This window comes from Myripristis murdjan, chromosome 14 (assembly GCF_902150065.1).
Source record: "Myripristis murdjan chromosome 14, fMyrMur1.1, whole genome shotgun sequence".
Taxonomy (NCBI): domain Eukaryota; kingdom Metazoa; phylum Chordata; class Actinopteri; order Holocentriformes; family Holocentridae; genus Myripristis; species Myripristis murdjan.
Window position 1 is genome coordinate 9,997,061 of NC_043993.1, and position 19,265 is coordinate 10,016,325.

Genomic DNA, 19,265 nt, shown 5'->3' on the forward strand with positions numbered 1-19,265 from the left:
CTGAGGTGAGCTAAGGAGTCAGGTCAGCTTCATTAATGCAGAAAGCAAAAGGTCAGAAGGTCAGAAGATTTCAATGATGCAGGTAAAAGTCTAAGAAGTGAAAAAAAAAACCCTCTTTGAACGTGAAAAGGCTGCAGACAGAGGGGTTTGAAAGGTCAAACAGCGACAGTTATCCAAAGTGTCATCTGGAAATAGCACAAGAGGTCAAAAGGTCACACAAAGAAGACGTCACTGCAAAAACAGAGGAAGTTACACCTCCGCTTCTGGATGAACTCCTTAAGACCGAATGGAAAGGAAACTCAGAGTCATATTTTTATATCGACTGCATTTCTAATGGATTGTCCTCCTGGTGAACGTGCATGAGGTGGCACCTCCTGTTGTTGCAGTTTAAACTGGAGAAGAGCTTTTGCTTTGTGCCTAAACTGTGTGTTTCTGTGTGTGTTGTCTGTGTGTGCTTGTTTGTTTGTATCTTTATGTGCATTTGGGCAGACGAGGAACCGGTTTGAGAGCACACGGTCGGAGGTGGAGAGCCTGATGAGGAAGATGAAGGAGAATCCTCATGAACACAAGAGTGTCAGCCAGCACACCATGGAGGGATACCTCTTTGTGCAGGAGAAACGTACGTGTTTGTGTGTGCATGCATGTGTGTGCATGCGTGTGCATGTGTGTGTGTGTATGAATATTGAAAAAACAGACAAACAAACAAAAAAAAAAACAGCCAGAATCACAGCATTCACTCCTGCTGTATTTGAATTGCAAGAGGTTGCCATTTTTTTCTTAAAAGCGAAAAAAACAAACAACATCCTAAACCAGGTGATGATGTGCAGAATACAAATTACCATTTAACGCCCAAAGTATACATTTAGTGAAAAAACACAAAAACATATTTTCTGATCATATGTCCACCTATACTGTCCAAGCTCGAATAAATGTTGTGAATGCACATGAATGACCGCTCTTAATGCACATAAGTTAGAGATCAAGTTAATAAGTTAAGTACAGAAAATCCAAGGCAACTCTTCTTGTGCATAAAAAAACCTTTAATCGAAGTGGCTTACATGATTAAAAAGCTCTTTAATCATGTAAGCCAATTCGATTAAAGGTTTTTTATGCACAAGAAGAGTTGCCTTGGATTTTCTGTACGTTCTCATGGAAATATTTTCCCCGCAAGTCCAATGAGCACCTTCTTTTGTCATGGTATGAACCTTTTTTACATGAAATGTTGACACGCTGTAGCCTTCTCCTATTCTTCCTTTTTTCATTAATAAGTTAAATATTGACATATTTACATATTAATAAGAAAAATATATACATTTCAGCCAAAGCAGTTATCAAGGAAATGCTTTCATTATGTACATTTAAATAAATAAATAAAATACATTTTATTTGCCAAAGTTTTATTTTAAAAGCTCTCTCCATTGATAACAGTTTCTCCTTAAAACTTTAATTTTTAGCAGAAATGACTTGTGATTCTGCCATAGTGCACATACTGTATTTGTGTGTGTGTGTGCGTGTGTGTGTGTGTGTGTGTGTGTTGAAGGGCATTTTGGTTTGGCTCACACACATTCACACGCTGTCAAAGCAGCAGGACAAACAAAAGGTAATGAGCCGACAACTGATGAAGTCAGGCCTGACCTGTGGGAGACGTGACGGGAGCTCTGAGCATGTGCGGTCGCCATGGCAACTCCTCTAGCAGTAATACAGGACTGACTGGGTCTCATCCTGTTTTTGTTTTTTTTTTCTTATTTTATTTTATTTTATTTGATCTTATTTTATAATCCTCTCTTTCTGTGCTGTTCAGGCTCGTTTGTATCTTCCTGGGTGAAGTACTACTGCACATACCACCGGGAGCCCAAGAGGGTCACCATGGTCCTGTTTGACCAGAAATCAGGAGGAAAAGTGGTGAGTCACTGTGACCCTCTGTTTAAATCTTCTGATCAAAATGTCACTAAAGGGTACGAAGGAGTGAGGCCTGCACACTTGTAAGCTCCCAATAAACCATTTAATTTTCTTTTTTGACGCAACTTTCTGTCTGTAAGATCCTCCTCAGGCCTCACTAAACAAACCAGCCTTTGTGGTCCTCAGTGCAGCGGGGACAGGTGCTCTTTGGATGGAGGTAATAGCCGAGTTGGAACAACGCAATGCACAGGGCGCCTCTATAAATTCTTCAAGAAACAAAAACAGCGGTTCCCAGCAACAGGAAAAAAAAGCTGTGCATGACATTCTGTTTCATCGCAACAATAAAAATGTCTTTATTTCACATGGCAAGAACTGATTGAAAACATCGCAGCAATGTGTTGTGGGCTAGTCTGGTCCTCATCAGGGAACCATGAAGGCCAGAGTCGGCCACAATGAGACCGATTGCATTGTCTTAAACATATTTTTTCCTGATGACTGACATTTTTCCCTGCATCAAAGATCTATCTGTCTATCTATCTATCTATCTATCTATCTATTTTATTGCTCATTTTTTGGGCATTTCTGCATGATTAGACAGCACAAAGCAGTCAAGCTTCCCCGTTGGACATTAAAATGAATGTGCACACCCACACACTTTTACTACATAGACACACACTCACAAAATACACAAACGTGCACACCCACACACTTTTACTGCACAGACGCACACATACACACACACAAATGAGAGCATGGCAAAATAAGAATGTGCTTGAATACACTAACACTTGAGGATTCACTCATTCAGACAGATATTTATCAAACCAGATACCCATTCAGTATTTTTATTTTCATTCATACTAGATTCTAACCTCCTCTCCTGCAGCGTCAGTATGCTGTGTCGGCAAGAAACAAGATACTGATTTTCATATGTAGACATTTAATCTATAGGCACACCCACATACACATACACACTAACGCTTCCATGCACAATCACGCATTCACACATCCACACGCACGTCCACTCTTGGCCGGAGTGTCATCCTGCCTGTCGTCTGGTTGCTGGCTTTGCACTTGGCTCTTCCCCAGGTCTGAGCCCGCTGTGCCCCTCTCAAACACTCATTAACACACTCTGCCCACTGCTGGGCACAACAAGCTCTCACTGTGTGTGTTTGTCTGGGACTTTCTTTCTGTCTGATCTGTGTGAGTGTGTGTGTGTTCATGTGCACCAGTCATTTAAGGAAAAATCCACTGCATAACACTTAAATACTGTGGAAAAAAACAGCCATTCATCATGTTTGGTGGTGTATTTTTACTATTCCCAGACTGTCCCAACACAGACAATCGGATGTGACGCTGAAATATTTCCAAAAAATGTCATCAACAACGTGCATCAGGTTTTGGTTTCTATCCCTCATCCTGAGAGAAAAAGAGCACAGGCTTCTTTCTAAACAATCACACAGGGAGAAATCCATCAAAGAGGAAAGAAAATAAAAGATAACAATTTCATCTCCGACAGAAGCTTTGATAGACAAAATGCAGTGCAGCCACAACACGTTGTGTTCTGAGTTAGGAGTGTGACTCTTGCTTTGCTGACACAATGGCTTTGTTTCATTATGGTGCATTGGTGCACTGCTCTCAACCTGTGGTTCTGTTCCCGTTCAATACAGCACATGCTGGGTGACACGCTGGCTGTGCCTCTCTGGAGGCTGGGCAGCAAAAATGAGGACAAAAACATGTACCGAAAGAGCATGGCAACAGTAGAGACGGTACAACAGTGAATTCATGAATGTACTGCAGCCTCTCACAAAAAGACACATTACTGTTCTCTGTGCTACCAAGTACGGAAATGCCACATTTCTGATTCTTCTCCACCCAAAAATTCTGGGATCAAAGTTCCTGGGTCTTGCTCCTGGAAGAAGGTTCTGGGCACAAAGAGAGCACCCTAAGATCTGATATGTTTGTGTTGCCACTGCACCCCAAGAACTTAATGCCAAAATGGAGGAAGAGTCCTGTCCAGTCCAATCCACCATCATTTTTTTCACAATTAGTAACTACTGTGCTGCTGTGATGATGCATTTGGTTTTGGAGGAGAGACGCTTGGAGATTGAAGCTGAGATTGAGGACAAACGTGCTGAACTGCTTTAAGAAGAATAGTGGAGATCAGCTGTGACATGGAGTGCAACTAGCCGAACAATCGTTTGACTGAATAATCTTTTACTGATTACCTCTGCGTAGGTGCACCACAGGTTAAACCTGTCAGGGATGAGTCAGAAAGAGGGACTGGTTCCTCTTGTGCAAACAGTTCCTTTGGTGGAAAAGCAGTGCAAGTCGACTTGGGCTGCTAAAACAACGACTTTTGCTTCATCATCCGTTGGCGTTTGTTCACTCAGGTGTGTAGTGTGCGGACAATGACATGTTCTGACAGACTGCTCTCCATTTAATTTTTTTCCTGCCTTCAACAAGTTGAAGTAGGTGAGGCAGCCTGAGGGGCAGCAGGGGCAACGAAAAGCAATTACAACACTTCATAAATGTGCCAAGGTCAGCAATCAGCATCCCAGCTACTGATTACTGACTGACCCCAAGTGCAAGTGCACCCGAGCTGAGCCTCACCGCGCCAGCACAGCACAGCCACTGAGAACAGGAGGGAAGATTTCAACTGAGCAATGTACACACCCCTTTTCCACTAAGGCCGGTGCAAAAAAATGCTGGTGCTCTGCTGCAGAAATTGGGTTTGGGGCTCATTGTGCAGGCCCCAAAAGTGATCTGTAATTGGTGGCATAAGGAGGGGCCAGAGGGCGGGGAAATATTTCTCCTTAACTACTTGAACTTGCATTTTTAAAAAACAAGCATCAGCAGAGAAAACAAAGCTAGTTTATCCCAAGAAAAAATGAGTGACATAATTCCCGAAGCAACCAGTCAGGGGTCCATCAAAGACACCCACTGGCATTATTGGCGTTATAGTGCTTTGGGGAAATCTGGAAATCCATAAGTTGGATTTTGTCTGTATTTGTGTGTTCACCATGGACATAAAAGGTGTAAGAAGAAATTAGAGAGCTGGAGAAAGATGGTATTATTTGAATTATGGACCAAGTAAAGTTGGAAAAAAGGAATATAGAGACTAAAAGAAAGAAACAAGTGGACAGCAAAAGTGGTAGCACATCCATAATCGTGACATTATCCTTTCGGCTCTCGAGCCAGGTGGGAGTGCAGGCTGATGATTTTAGGGGTTTAGTCAAGAACTGTCCCAGAACCGAGACCTGCAGAGTGTCAGTGGAAAGGGGGTAACAGAAACATGAAAGGGCAAGGCAGAGCGCCCCACTTTAGACACTTGTGTTGCTTCTGTGTCAGTGCTAAAACAGTGTGCTGCTGTGCCACTGGTCCACGCAGAAGCTGCTAATGGAGTAGTGTGAAGAAAAGAGGTGAGGAGAGTAACGGGATGGGAGAGGCCGGTGGTCAAGGAGAGGAAGATAACATCAGACGTGGGCCCATTAGTTTTTTAATGAAGACAAATGGATCTGGAGTGCTTAGTGGATGTGGTGGATGTGTGGGACATTAAAAAGGCTGCTGTAAAAACATGAAAACAGCTGTTAAAAAAAAAGGCTGAGAAGCAATGTGAAGCAGTGGTATTTAAATTTTAGATTTAGTCTTAGTCATCTCTTGAAATGTATATATATATATATATGTGTGTGTGTGTGTGTTTGTGTGTATGTGTATATGTGTGTACATATGTGTATATATATATATATATCCTTTTTATCTAATTTTGGTCATTTTTTACATTAGTCACAGTCAAATTTCAGTCAGAAGCACCTCAAATAATTATTTATTATTTTAGTCATTTTAATCAAATGACTATACCAAAAATACTGTTGCATTTCCTGAGCTTCCTTAGCTTATTATTCTCACCATTGCTTGCATTAAGGTGTGGCATCTGCTCTTTACTAATATTTTATCTGAGCACATTTTTTAAAACACTGTATTACCTGGAGCAGTACAAAGGATAAACTATGCCTCAAGTGTGTCAGCATTAAAGCTCACACATAAACAATAGACAAAAGTCACAAATTTGGTCTGTGACGTTATGGAACCTGCCAGTTTTTACTTCAGTGTTTTTTTGTTTGTTTGTTTGTTTGTTTGTTTTGTGAATCTTTATTTCAAGTCATTAACAAAGTAGACAATATCATTGTTTACAAATAGGCTAGATGAAGCATTAAGACAATAAACCATAAAGTTGTGCAAAAGAGAAAAATGCAGCAAAAACAACTCAAACCAAATGAAAAAGAAAAGAAAAAAAAGGTTTATGACTTAACTCACTTAAAAATACATTTATTGTTCGGATAGCTTTTTTTTGTTTTTGTTTTTGAGTGGAAGAATTCGTAGACAGATATTGTTCCATTACCTTCATAAATACCAAGAATTGTTATTATTATTTTTTATTTATTTATTTCCCTTTGTGATTGTGGAATTAGGCAAGAAGTAAAATTAGATTAATAAGGAAAAATAAGTTATCACCCTTGTTACTGTAAACATAGCAACCAAATGTAATGTTTCTACATTACATTTGAAAATGTTTTAACTATAAAATTATTAATATTTTTCCACAGCCTATATGTAAATTTATATGACCAAAATAAGCACTTCAGCATTTCTGTCACCTTTCTGCAGCTGTATAGTTGTTGCCTTCATAGAAATGGGACATCACAGAATCATCTATGAAATTTCACTGTGTTGTTTACTGTGTCAGCTCAGGAAAATGGACACCCTCCTCCTTGGTATTCCCCGTGGATGAAATAAAGAGTTTCGTCCACTTGAAAGCACAGAGCTTACACAGCTGTGCACGCTGTGTTTCCAACATGGTTAGACATTTCCAAGAAGGATTTCCTACAGTCGGACTTCCCGTGAAAGCAGCTTAGTTGTCCGTTAGGTTGTCTGTCTCGCTGTCGGCAGGCGGGGCAAATAGATGTTCATTTGCACCTGTGTATCAGTCTACGTCTGACGCTTTGGGGATAAATAAGTAAAAAAATATATATTTATTTTTATTGTTTGTTTTTTTCATGGAGAGACTCATTAATGTTATCGTTTCATTGTCGTCACGAAAAAAGGGTCGTCAACAACGGTTATTCGTGGGAACTTAAGCTGTGAACTATAATGACGGTAACACCCAGAGAGGCTGTGCTCATTAGAAAACACTGACACTGATTATTAATGAAAGCCTTAATTACGCTACCATTAAGGACCTAGCGTGCACCGCTAAGCTAGCTAAGTGAGCACAGTGGCTTGTCCATGTGATACCAAACATATAAAGTTATTATGTTATAAAATTATTTAAAGTTTAAAAAAAAAAAAATGTTGACAAAATAAACATTGCTGAGAGTGTTTGTGAAGTTAAAGCAGCACAAATGTGTGGAAGTCAAAACAACTTGTTTCCTCAAAGCTAGGACACACTGAGCTGGCTTTCTGTGTAAAGAACTTTATTTTGTTTGTTTGTTTATTTCCATAGTGAAGAATGACCTCTCTTACTCTTATTAAAGGACAATGTCAGGCAGAAAGTTAAGACAATTGCAGAAAAAAAAAAAATAAATAAAAAAACGGTTTAATATGATTTTTTAATATGACTTTCTGGCACTATCCAAATTGATCTTAGGGCTTTTAATCCCTTATAGTAAAGTGAGAACAAACATTTGTTAGGTTTATGCCACCTGCAGTAAATAAAACATCAAAAATCACAATAGACTACCAACTTAAAGCATATTGTGCTGAAAACAACAACAACACACATTTAAGTTGATTTGTACTTGTATGACCCGCAGACTTCATAATGAACCAGGACAGACAACAGATTGCTTAGGTGACATTTGTTTTCAGACTGTAGAGATTTTGTTGTTGCCCATCTTTGTTGTTCATCCAGATTTGTTCAGATTTCCTTTCATTTGGAAATCAAACAAGTTAGAAATACTGTCTGCAGGCCTGGCTGGTCTGCAGCTGGACCAGGAGGAAAGAGATTGTCTCCTTAACCCAGGAATAAGAGTCCTAATTAGCCATAAGTCATGCAGTAAGACATGCTGTTAGACTTAATCTGTCAGGCCATCAGTTTCTAGTCTTGCCCAAGAAAATATATCGGTCAGTTATCTCACTCTTCCTCTGCCTCTCCTCTTCATTTCCTTAGCTTTAGCTTTGTCTAGAAAGACTGTCAGTTATCAACACTTTCAACAAATCAGACATGGAAGTGATTACAATTCAGTCGGTGATCTGTCTCTGTCTCTGCATGGGAGTCATGTATGATTTATTCAGCCTGGGTCACAAATTGGTTAAAATTTAGTTTTAGCCTGCAGCCAAGGTTTGTTTTAAAAAACTGCTGTTATTCTTGTCATGTGGAAACCCACAAAAATGCAGGCTTGCATGCTAACCCTAACGCTTGCCACATAACCATTTCAGTGCCCTTTTCATAGTTAAAGAAACGCTCGTCTGAATGAATCAAAGTGTTGCTGTGGTATGTTGACCTCTCAGTGTCTTTCTCTCTTTGTCAGGGAGAAGAGGAGAGCTTCATCCTCAAGTCATGCACCAGGAGGAAGACAGACTCCATAGAGAAGAGGTTTTGTTTTGATGTGGAGGCTGTGGACAGGTGAATTGCGTGTGTTTGTCTGTATCTGTGTGTTTGGCTTTGGTTCTGTGTCTCCTATTGAAATCATGGACATCTGATACATTCTAATACTAACTGGCCCTTCTGCACACTATAGATTTATCCCTCATATTTTACCTTTTATGAGGATGCTGGCGATTATAATTGCATTCAGGGTGCAAACTGTGACTGTACTCAAATGAATCAGTAAAAGGGAGGAGATCGGCACTCCTGGCTCCACTGAATTCCTGGTACATCATCAAATTTCAGGAGCAATTTCATGAATTTTTCTTTTGGGGAGTAATGAAATAGATGGCTTTTTTCATTTCCAACAGGGGTCTGCGGTTGTATGAAAATGCACTTGGGGGCCAGGAACATGAATAATTTGGAAACACTTGACATATACTACTAGTGAGAGCATTTAAAAAAAAAAAAGTCCATGTATGTATGTATTTATTTATTTATGTGGGTTATAGAATATCCCACCTATTCTGTCTCATGTACTCCAACCCACTGGAAGCCTACTCTTTTCACTGCCTTTTTCATGTGGCTCCTCTTTACTGGAGTAAACTAAAATGTATTTTACCACACATTTCATGCATTCATTGCATCAGATGGAAGTTTGGCAGCCGTTTTTCCTCACAGAAAGCCAGACTGCCGTGGAAACCAGACTGTACTTCCTGAGAACCTTCATGAACCCAAAAAACAATGGCAACAAACTAGGAAGGAATAAATCTTTTAGGCATCCAGTGATGTTATGGAAAGTCATGGAAAATACCACAGCGGTGCACTGGTGGGGGCTCTGTATTTATGGAAGCACATTTCAGCGACGTTGTTTATATGATGAGGGTCTTTAGTTCTGGTTCCTTGATTGCCACTTGTCTGTTGTGGCTTTCTGTGATGTAATTGCACTGTACAGCCACATGGGGGTGCTGCTGAGTTATTTTAGTCTTAAAGGCAGAGGACGGCTGCCCTCTCAGGCTCAACGTGCCAACTGCCTGCAGTTTTCGCTTCACGCCTCCTCCCTCCTCTTCCTCCTGCCTCCTCATCCCCCCTTCATTTTGTATCTTCCACCCCACCCCCACCCACCTGCTCCCGCTTACCTCCAACCTTCCTTTATCCAGTCAGCTCCCTTTTCTCCTCTCTCCTGGTCTCCTCTGATGCACTTACTCATTAGTATGGTTTGTGTGTTCTGTGGTGTGTGTGCATGTTTGTCTCTAAAGTGGTATTAGTGAATGCTGTGTCAGGTAACAGAAAGGCATCTCATACAATCACATGTGTGGGTGAGTTGATGGTGTGTGTTTGTACATAGTGTGTGTATGTGGGCGTGTGAGAGAGAAAGGAGTTGAAAAAATAAATTTGATTAACCTGTTGCTTTAGTAAATTTGTGCTTCTATGTGTTTGCACATATATGTGTATATGACCTTGTGTGTGGCTGTTGGAGTGTGTCGGTGCCTGTGCGTGGTTGTGAGTGTGTGCTGTGGTTTGTTGTGATTGAATGCGAGTGTGTAGATTGCAGTGTGTGGGGGTGACAGCTGAAGGTGAATGCACTGACAGCGGTGGGTTGACATATAGGCCTGATTGGAAACCTAGAGGACAAAAATGGACATGAATGATGTGTGTGTGTGTGTGTGCGCGCGCGTGTGTGTGTGCGTGCGCATAGTTAACTTTTCCGGACAGTGCCATCATTTTCTAGCTCTTAGTTTAAAATGTTCTCTGGCAAACAAAACTTTAAAACTTAACAGCTCATAATCTAAAAATGTGTTTATGGTTTTAGTCTGTGTGTGTGTGTGTGTGTGTGTGTGTGTGTGTATGTGTGTGTGTGTGTGTGTGTGTGTGTGTGTGTGTGTGTGTGTGCGTGCTTGGGTGTATTCAGGTTTATCTTTGTGTGTAGTGCCATTATTTTGTCAGTCAGATTTGAGAGCATTTAATGGACAAAGCTTGCCAATGACTTGTCCTTTTCTATATGTGTGTGTGTGTGTGTGTGTGTGTGTCCGTGTGCAGGCCAGGGGTGATCACCATGCAGGCTCTGTCAGAGGAAGACCGCAGGTTGTGGATGGAAGCCATGGATGGGAGAGAGCCGGTAGGTTACCACGGTTACCTGCCAGACTGCCTGGCTGACCATATGAGAAGAGAAAGAGAGAGACAGACAGACAGACAGACAGACAGACAGACAGAGACAGACATGCTAGATGAGCAGAAGAAGAGCTCCAAGTTTAGCTGACGTTCCGCCCTTCTGCTGCAAGGATATTCCACATTAAAAGCTCTTATTCATAGCATTGGCCTGACGTCAACAACCTCCTCTCACTACACACTGTCAGAGAAATACACACTGAGTGTGTTGGCGTGTGCACAGTGTTGCGTCAATCTGTGTTAAAGCAATACACCAAGTTTTGGAGAGTGGCTTGATAGTGTGCTCACCCAAAAAAGTGACAAGAACATAAACAATAAAATCCTCCATGTGTTTCATTTGTATTCTCCAAAGTAACAAGAATGACCACTTTGTAACTAAATTATGAGTGGTTTCTATTATGTTGCCGGCAGATTCATACATTTTAAAACTGAACTCTAATTAACTGAATATACAAGCTAATGAAGTTTGGAGCTATTTGGGTTGAGTAGGCATATATACATCCATCTGCTTCACAGTGATTTTTAGTTGCACACAATATCCCATTGTCCACTGCCTGCACTTCCTTTGTGAACACAGAGGGCTGTTTCTGGTAGTTCAACAGTACATTTTTTTTTTTAACATATTCCTTGAAAGTTTGACTAATGCCCTACTCACAGTGCCTGCATTGAATGTAAAAATAGTAATAACTCAGATTTAGAGCTGCTATAAGCTTTCTCATGTTCTCATGAGACAATGCTAGGTGATCACTCAACAACGTTAATTATGGAGTGAACAGTCTACTGGGGATCACGTGGATGGATTTTGATGTTTACACTTTTTAAGTGATAATAATAATACTCATAGTAATAATTAAGAAATTTACTTATTTTATGTAGCACTTTTCCAGTACAAGGTTTACAAAGTGCTTTGCAGGATAAATAAACAACAAGAGTAACATAAGTCAACAATAAAAGAAAATAAGAACTAACAGTGTCCCAGAAAATCTGGTTTATTCCTTGAAACTCTTTGCCACAAGGCAGGAAGCTTATGGTTAGTCCTGCCCTGCTCAGTTGGTTAAGTTCACACCCAACACTTGTCACTCATCTGGATGAGCTGTCTGCTTGAAGCAGTGCCTAGCCCACGGCTGAGGTTACTGTCATTTATAAAGCCACCACAGGTGCCAGAGAGGGTGCGGGCACACTCGGGCAATCTGCAGCTTTACATAAAAACAAATTGTGCTTGGGTTTTATCCGCCAAGTGTTCCGCTTTGTTGTTTTTTCTCTTTCTGGACACTAGTCTTACGTTGATTACCACAACCCAGGTCACTGTTAGCCACTCCTGTGACACTTATGCATGTAATATGACTCATGAATGCAGCATGCTTTGCATGCCACCTAATGTCTTGAATGTCTTTTAAAAGCCAATTCTAGTACAGCTAAATATCTGCCTTTATTGTGAAGAGTAACAGGTTGTGTGACTATGCATAGTAGCAGTAAGGTCTCGAGGATAAATTGTATGGTATAATATTTTTTATAGCTTGTGCCTAGCTTGTGAGTAACCATAATTTTCTCAGTATGGCCATGGAAACTGAAGTTATGGAGATTACAAAAGTCAACAGAAAAGGGCAAAACTGCTGCACGTATTCTGGCGAATATTGGTATACACCTTTAGCTGGTTTCTCAGTCAGTTTTCTGAATGGATAACCACTGTGTTAACAAACATTCAAAAGCTATTACCCTGACGCAGGGGGAAATGAATGAATGAATGAATGAATAAATAAATAAATAAATAAATAAATAAATAACACTTGCATGTGTTAAGTGATCTCAACGAATCTTGACTACTAATGTAATGTACAAATATTTCTGCCATCATTAGGCATGTTCACCTAATTCGCTGTGTTTTTGTGTCTCTTGCAGGTATACAACCTGAACAAAGACAACCAGGCTGAAGGCAGTGAGTTAATTATCATTAATTTACTAATTAGATCAGCTTAACGAATCAAATCGATTCGAGTTGAGCTGTTTTAAAATCAATATTTTCTGCCTTTTCATGTTGTTTGAAGATGCTGTGTATCCTTTTGTAAAACAAACAAGCAAACAAAAAAACAAACATACTTAATGATTTTGTGTTGTTAACCACCAGTGGCCCAGTTGAGATGAACCTTTCTATAAATGTGCTTTCAATTTTATATTATTGATGATTTTGCAATAGTTGGCCTAAAGGAATATCTCAGTTCAGAGCCACATTCTTTTTTTTTTCTGCTCACTGTCTCTCACCTGTCTCCTCACGGCTCACACTCTCCCCTCTCTCTCTCCACCAGTGGCCCAGTTGGATGTTATTGGGTTCAATGTGGTAAAGAAGTTCATCTATGCAGTGGAGACCCGAGGTACAATTTTTAGTCTTTCCTGCTGCATCAGTACGACACACTTTACAGTTTAAACCAGTTCATGTCTTAATATGTTGTATGCTGCATATTTATGAGGAACAACTGATTTACTTGAAATTATTATAGCTCCTTGAAAGAACAGTTCACACACACATGCACGCACACACACACATGCACACACACACAAAAACAAAACAAAACAAAACACTTGACCTTAGTGTAATCTATCCATCCAGATAATTTGTGTGTGATGTGAAACTGTCGAAATGTACATGTGCAAAACTAGCAACGGGTCTCTCCAAAAACAATGACAAATGATAACAATGACCCACGTGTGAGGATAAGTGTTTTTTACATATGGATAACTGCCATTATTAACATTAACTGCACATATTTAATATATCAGGGTGGTTACAGCAGGTATTTGGCAGCTCAATTACTTCTTGTTTCCTGTTAGGAAACACCACAATATACTGTATACAATGCATCACTTTTTTATGCACTGCTTGTGTGTGTGTGCTCGTGTGTGTGTGGTAGAGGTGTATATATATAGCATCAGTGTACCATATAAGCAGTAGGTGGAGCATCAAAGATGGTAGTGAGGTTTGGCACCATTCATGTCAATGGTCATAAGTTGGATGCAAACCCACGATTTCTAGAATACAGTACACTGTATGCACCCGGCCCTGCTGAGTCCTGTGGGCGCCTCTCTCTACAAATGCGCTCCTAGAGCTGCAGTTAAGGCCTGAGTTTGCAGTATTGATACCTCTTGCATTCATCCGCTGCACCAAGGGTACGGTCCAACCCTCCTCGTGTGAACCAGATGCACAGTGGTGGCAGATTCATGACTGCACATTCACAGACTTTTCATAGCTTGGCAGGCTCATTTGCATTTAGATCAAAGCGGTATATAATGATAACCCTCTTTACACTGAGGGCCTGAGTATGAAAAAAATAGGGCATTGCCATTGCAAAAAGCAGTTTTGTCAGCAAATATGGAAGCAGCGCTATCACCCAATACAGGTGATAACTCCAGGAATCAATGCTGGTTGGCAGGTAATAAATCAAGTGTCAAAGCAACTTGATAGATTTTCAAACCACTGAAATTAACTTAATTATTGTGAAATAATTTGACAACTTGTCAGTAAACTAACTACTGTAGTTGCCCAGAAAACAATGATGTTGAATAAATGTTGAGTATATTCATACGACAGTTTGCACTAAACATTGCCGATCTTTATACACACAACGCCCACATAAAGGCTTCAGTACAAAAGTTTCCAAAGATTTATTAGTATGCTTTTTTACAATGCTATGATATCACATTGTAAAAATAAATAAATACAAAATAAATAAGTTATTACAAATTTAAAAAAGGAAAAGAAAAAATACTGAAGTTGTTAGCCTAGGCACTTATGATCTTTCACAAAGGCTCACGTTGTTCTGGGTTTGTCTTATATCTCTGTTACTGCTCTCCTGTTGCAGATGCACCACCACCTGATACTGGAATTGTTCATTTTACATTTGCACTGTAAACATAAATACTCTAGTTTAAAGTGAGTCGAAAACATCCTTGCCTTGCGTGCTTAAAGTTGATCAGTTCAAGAGGCTCCTTGGATCAGGTCAGGCTGAATTTCTCACTCAGCTGCCTGATTTCAAAACTGCGGTTGAAAACTAACAAGTCTCTTCTCTTCTCTTCTCTTCTCTTCTCTTCTCTTCTCTTCTCTTCTCTTCTCTTCTCTTCTGTCCTCTCCTCTCCTCTCCAGGTATTGATGAGCAGGGCTTGTACAGAATTGTCGGTGTCAATTCCAGAGTACAAAAACTTTTGGGCCTTGCAATGGGTAAATACAAATGCGCGCGCGCACACACACACACACACACACACACACACACACACACACTTGGTGAAAACTGAAAACATGTGTCTGAGTCAATCTCTGGTATTTTCATGGTGGAGCTTTGATTTGAGGAAAATAAAGAAATAAAATGAAAAGGAGAAAAGAGAGAAAATTCAAGGCAGAAGAATAAAATATCGTATCTGTCTGTATATCTCTTTGTCTGAGTTTCCTCCTTGCTCGTGTCTGTTTCTGTCAAATGTAACCTTTCTTTTTTTTTTTTTTTTTTTGGTTGTCTGACTTGATATTTTCCTCCGCCAGATCCGAAGACGTGTGCTGACGTGGAGCTGGACAGCCCAGAGTGGGAGATTAAGACTATTACCAGTGCTATCAAGCACTACCTCAGGTCTGTGTGGGAAGAGGTGCACACATGTCTGTGAAAAAAAAACAAAAAACAGAAGAATGAAAGTAAAAGTCTGTGTTGGAAAAAATGCTGATCCTGAAGTTAAAGCAGAAGCACCCTGATAATGCACTACTTTGATATCACACATAAACCCTCTGCAAAATGAAATCCCCATTATTTCTTTCAAAAATATTGAAAAATTGCTTCTTTGGCATATTATTACAATACAGTAGTAACAGTAATAGTAATAATAATAATAATACCATAAAAGTGCAGACTCATCAAAAATGAATATACACATTTTAATACTGCATCAAATTCTTCACATTTTTTACATTTAAACTATATTATATATAATACTTTTATGACATATATTTTTATTTAATAACTTTTTTATTGTGTTATATGTTTTTACTGTTATTTAACTTTTCTTACATTTTACTGTAATAATAATAATGTACTTTTTTATTTTTATTTCAGTCTTTGTTATTTTTAAGAACTTATTTATTTATTTATTTATTTATTTATTTATAGAAGGGAGTCTGTACATTGCAAGAAAAAAAAGTTGCATCTTCATAGGCCAAAATAGCAATTTTTTAAAAATATTTTTTAAACAAGAATAAAGTGAATTTGCTACGCTGGCCACACATTTACGCATCAGAGAGTTAAAGAACACTTGTTTTTGCGAAAGTCTTGTTTGTCAGTGTTTGGGAGCATCCCCTCCTTTATGTTTCAACCTGTAGTCGCTGTGAAAAATGGGCTGAGAGATCATTTCATGGCTCTGAATCCTTCCACTCATAAGTTATCTTGAAACCGTGAAACTGTGAAGATTTTGTAGCACTTTTACTCACGGTATTTGAATAAATGTAGGCCTGTGGAGGTGTGAAACAGATCATTGGTTTTGATCCAGCCCAGTTTATTGCTCACTTCAAGACTCACTGATAATTGCTGGTGATCAGTTTGGCCACAGAGACTTCTGACCATCTGAAGATGAGAGTTTCTGCTTGTTGGCTAGACGAAGGGACGGATGAGTGGGTTAAGGGAAGAGTGGTGGTCTAGCTGTGCTCAGTCTACTTGAACAATCCAAGAAATATTCAGCTTCTTTACACACACACACACACACACACACACACACACACACACACACACACACACATAGAACCAGAGTATAGCTTTAGGCCCTCAGGTCAGGCCTCACTGAGAGCCAGAGGGAGCCATTAGACATCGCAGGGTGCTGCGATAAACTGAAATCCAGCTGTGCAAGCGAGCATGAGGGAGAGAGGAGACGAGACGAGATGGAGAACAAAGAAGAGGAAGCGAGGGGCGAGGAAGGCAGCATGGAGGCTTTTTTTTTTCTTCCCTGAATTCTCGTTGTATGGATGCTTATCCAAACAATTTAGGCTGATTGATTTTTTTAACAGCAGCCAACCCCTAACTCTTTTCTCCAAACTGACATCCTCCATCTGACATCTCTGTCTCCTGTGTCCCCAGAATGCTGCCTGCTCCTCTCATGACTTACCAGTATCAGAGGAGCTTCATCAAAGCTGCCAGTGAGTATTTTTCTTTTCATGTCTCATATTTGCCTTTCAGATGTGGCGCTGCGTAGTTCAGTCGTCAGAGCACAGGACCGACTGTCCTGGGGTTTGACATCTGAGTTCTGTTTGATTTTGAGAATTGCACGCACAGTTCTTCTCAGGCCTCTTTGGATAAAACATACACCACATTACATATGGCTTACATTCAGTGTGCAAAATATTAGAGCCAACTGCTAACCAAGAGAATCTTGACTTAATATCTGTTTAATTCACTGCACAGTTCGTAGATTGGACAGCAAGGGTTAAGAAAAATCCTTGTAGCAAGTGAGACATCGATTATTCAGAGGACTGTGAAACTCAGTTTTTAAAAGTGGCCCTGTAGTTGTGAATATTCATTTTGGCTTACTCCTCTTCTTTCCACTCACGCTGCAATATGTCCTGTATATCTGTCTCAAGAGTTTAATTTCAAGGTGTCTTTCTCTAACTATGTAGTTTATAGTAGAGGCCTTAACAACAAGTCTCTCAGGTCATGATTCAAACCAGTGATGTTGCAAATACTTGCTATGCCAGCTGAGCCACCAGGAAGCCACTGTCTGTCTGTCCATTTGCTCTGGTTGTTCGGCCCTCCCACTGTGCTGCTTCGTCTTATGTGTGGTACACAGCGTGTTGCTGACCCAATCCGTCCAGGGTAAACCAGCCTTTATGCAATATTTATACAGAATTAATATGATTTTTAAAACTCAAGGCAGAGGGGAAAAGCCTGGAAAGGTAAAAGCACCAAGTAAAAGTCTGGCATGCTGAGGTTTGTTTGGGCAATGACCATGGTCAAATAATGTTGGTAAATAATTGTTAGCATTTGTTTTGGGAGTACCAGATGAGTGAATTGGGAAAATTGAATTCATTTACCAAGATGTATACTCATATCTTACTAATTTAAGTGTTGAAATTTGAAATTAAAATAGCCTGGCATCGTTGTGTTTCAAAAATGCCCCTCAAGTGGCACATAAGGACATCAGCAGGGTTTTGAGTTCAGTTAAGGCTATGATTAGAAGGAGTTTATCCATGACAGCATTTCCTTGTAGTTACAGCAGAAGGAAGTAGTTTTACGACTAGGTTTGGCCTGGCCCAGCTGGGTCAGGTCCAGCCCTGTATGGTCTGATCTCACTCGGTTTGCCCTACTCTGACCTGGGCCTGCTCCAGTTTGCTCTGGCCTCATTTTCCCCACTTTGGCTTTGTGTTAAGTGTGTTTTTCAAGTGTGCAAAGATCAACAAAACCATACAGGTTGAAATGCAATTGGTGCATACTTTTTTACTGTCTTTTTTTTTTTTCCATCTTACTGTAAGGAATGAGGAAAATGTACAAAAGGAGAAAAAGGGAACAAAGGACAAGTCATGAAATTCCAAGTTGTAATTATTTTAATATTTAACTCCTATTTATTTATTTTTTACTTTATTTTCTGTTGTAAGACATTTTAATCTGAGATGATGTGTAGCTGGCTGGTGATTTGATTCAACCACTGACATTTTGTTGGAGAGTAAATTGATTCCCAATAGAGCAATACTCTTCCTTGTGCCAATCCAAGCAAGATCAATATAATTCTTTTGACATTTATTCCAAAGATTAGTGAAGTTTATGTTGTGATGACACAAAGACACAAACAAGATGACTTTGGAATGTGAATATATAAACATGGCGAAATTACATGTATTACAGAATTGCAAAATCTTGGGAGGACCAAAACATTTGAAAGAAGTTGCTTTTTTCTTTTTCACAGCCCCGCCAAAGGGAAGAATTTCAGAATTCGTTTTACAGTGTTACTCAGCTGTGTAATAAGTTCTGTGAGGAGCTTTGAATTAGCAGGGTTTGTGCCTCGTCTTATTAAGACTGCGTGTGGATTTTCCTGCAGAGTGCAGTCTCAGTTTCTAACAGAATCTGCGTTTACACACAGTTACCGTTCGAACAGACTTGTGCATACATTAGAAATGCAGTCAAAGATTTGCTCAACCTTAAGTAACATACAATATAAAATGCTGGATGGTTTAGGAGCAAAAATCAAAGGGTGTGGGTGGGATTGGTGATTAATTTATTAATTAATTTACCAATATATCCACCTGATATCTAACTTTTCAAAAAATCAGATCTCGGCGAGCGTGGCTTCTTTGTCCTTCTCTGATATGGAAGCGGTTATTTTCTCATTCTTTAAAAAAAGTTTTAGACTTTTAATACTGAGAGTGACTGTAGCAGTAGTTTTCATGTTTATTTATTTGTTGCTGACAATGTTATTTTCACATTTAAATCTACTGATTATCAACACAAAATGTCGCCTATTGGCAGCTTCAGTTAAAAAAAAAAAAAAAAAAAAATCAGTATTTCTCTTAAAAAAACAACAACATATTGGTCATATCTTACTGGGTGGTAAACAGTATCTTTCTAGCAGCTGTCTGGTTTGGCATTGGCCTCAGATTGTC

General features: G+C 39.6%; 1 protein-coding gene across 4 annotated transcripts in view; it reads left to right on the top strand.

Moving 5' to 3' along the window:
* The window catches only part of LOC115371344 (rho GTPase-activating protein 26), a 132,368-nt gene that overhangs the window by 67,752 nt on the left and 45,351 nt on the right, over positions 1-19,265 (top strand). For all 4 annotated transcript variants that reach the window (XM_030068664.1, XM_030068665.1, XM_030068666.1 and 1 more), the window contains 9 exons: positions 490-619; positions 1,802-1,902; positions 8,430-8,524; positions 10,526-10,604; positions 12,554-12,590; positions 12,958-13,023; positions 14,790-14,864; positions 15,180-15,264; positions 16,753-16,811. In XM_030068664.1, coding sequence (XP_029924524.1) covers positions 490-619; positions 1,802-1,902; positions 8,430-8,524; positions 10,526-10,604; positions 12,554-12,590; positions 12,958-13,023; positions 14,790-14,864; positions 15,180-15,264; positions 16,753-16,811 — 727 coding nt within the window. The remainder of the gene's footprint in view (positions 1-489; positions 620-1,801; positions 1,903-8,429; positions 8,525-10,525; positions 10,605-12,553; positions 12,591-12,957; positions 13,024-14,789; positions 14,865-15,179; positions 15,265-16,752; positions 16,812-19,265) is intronic.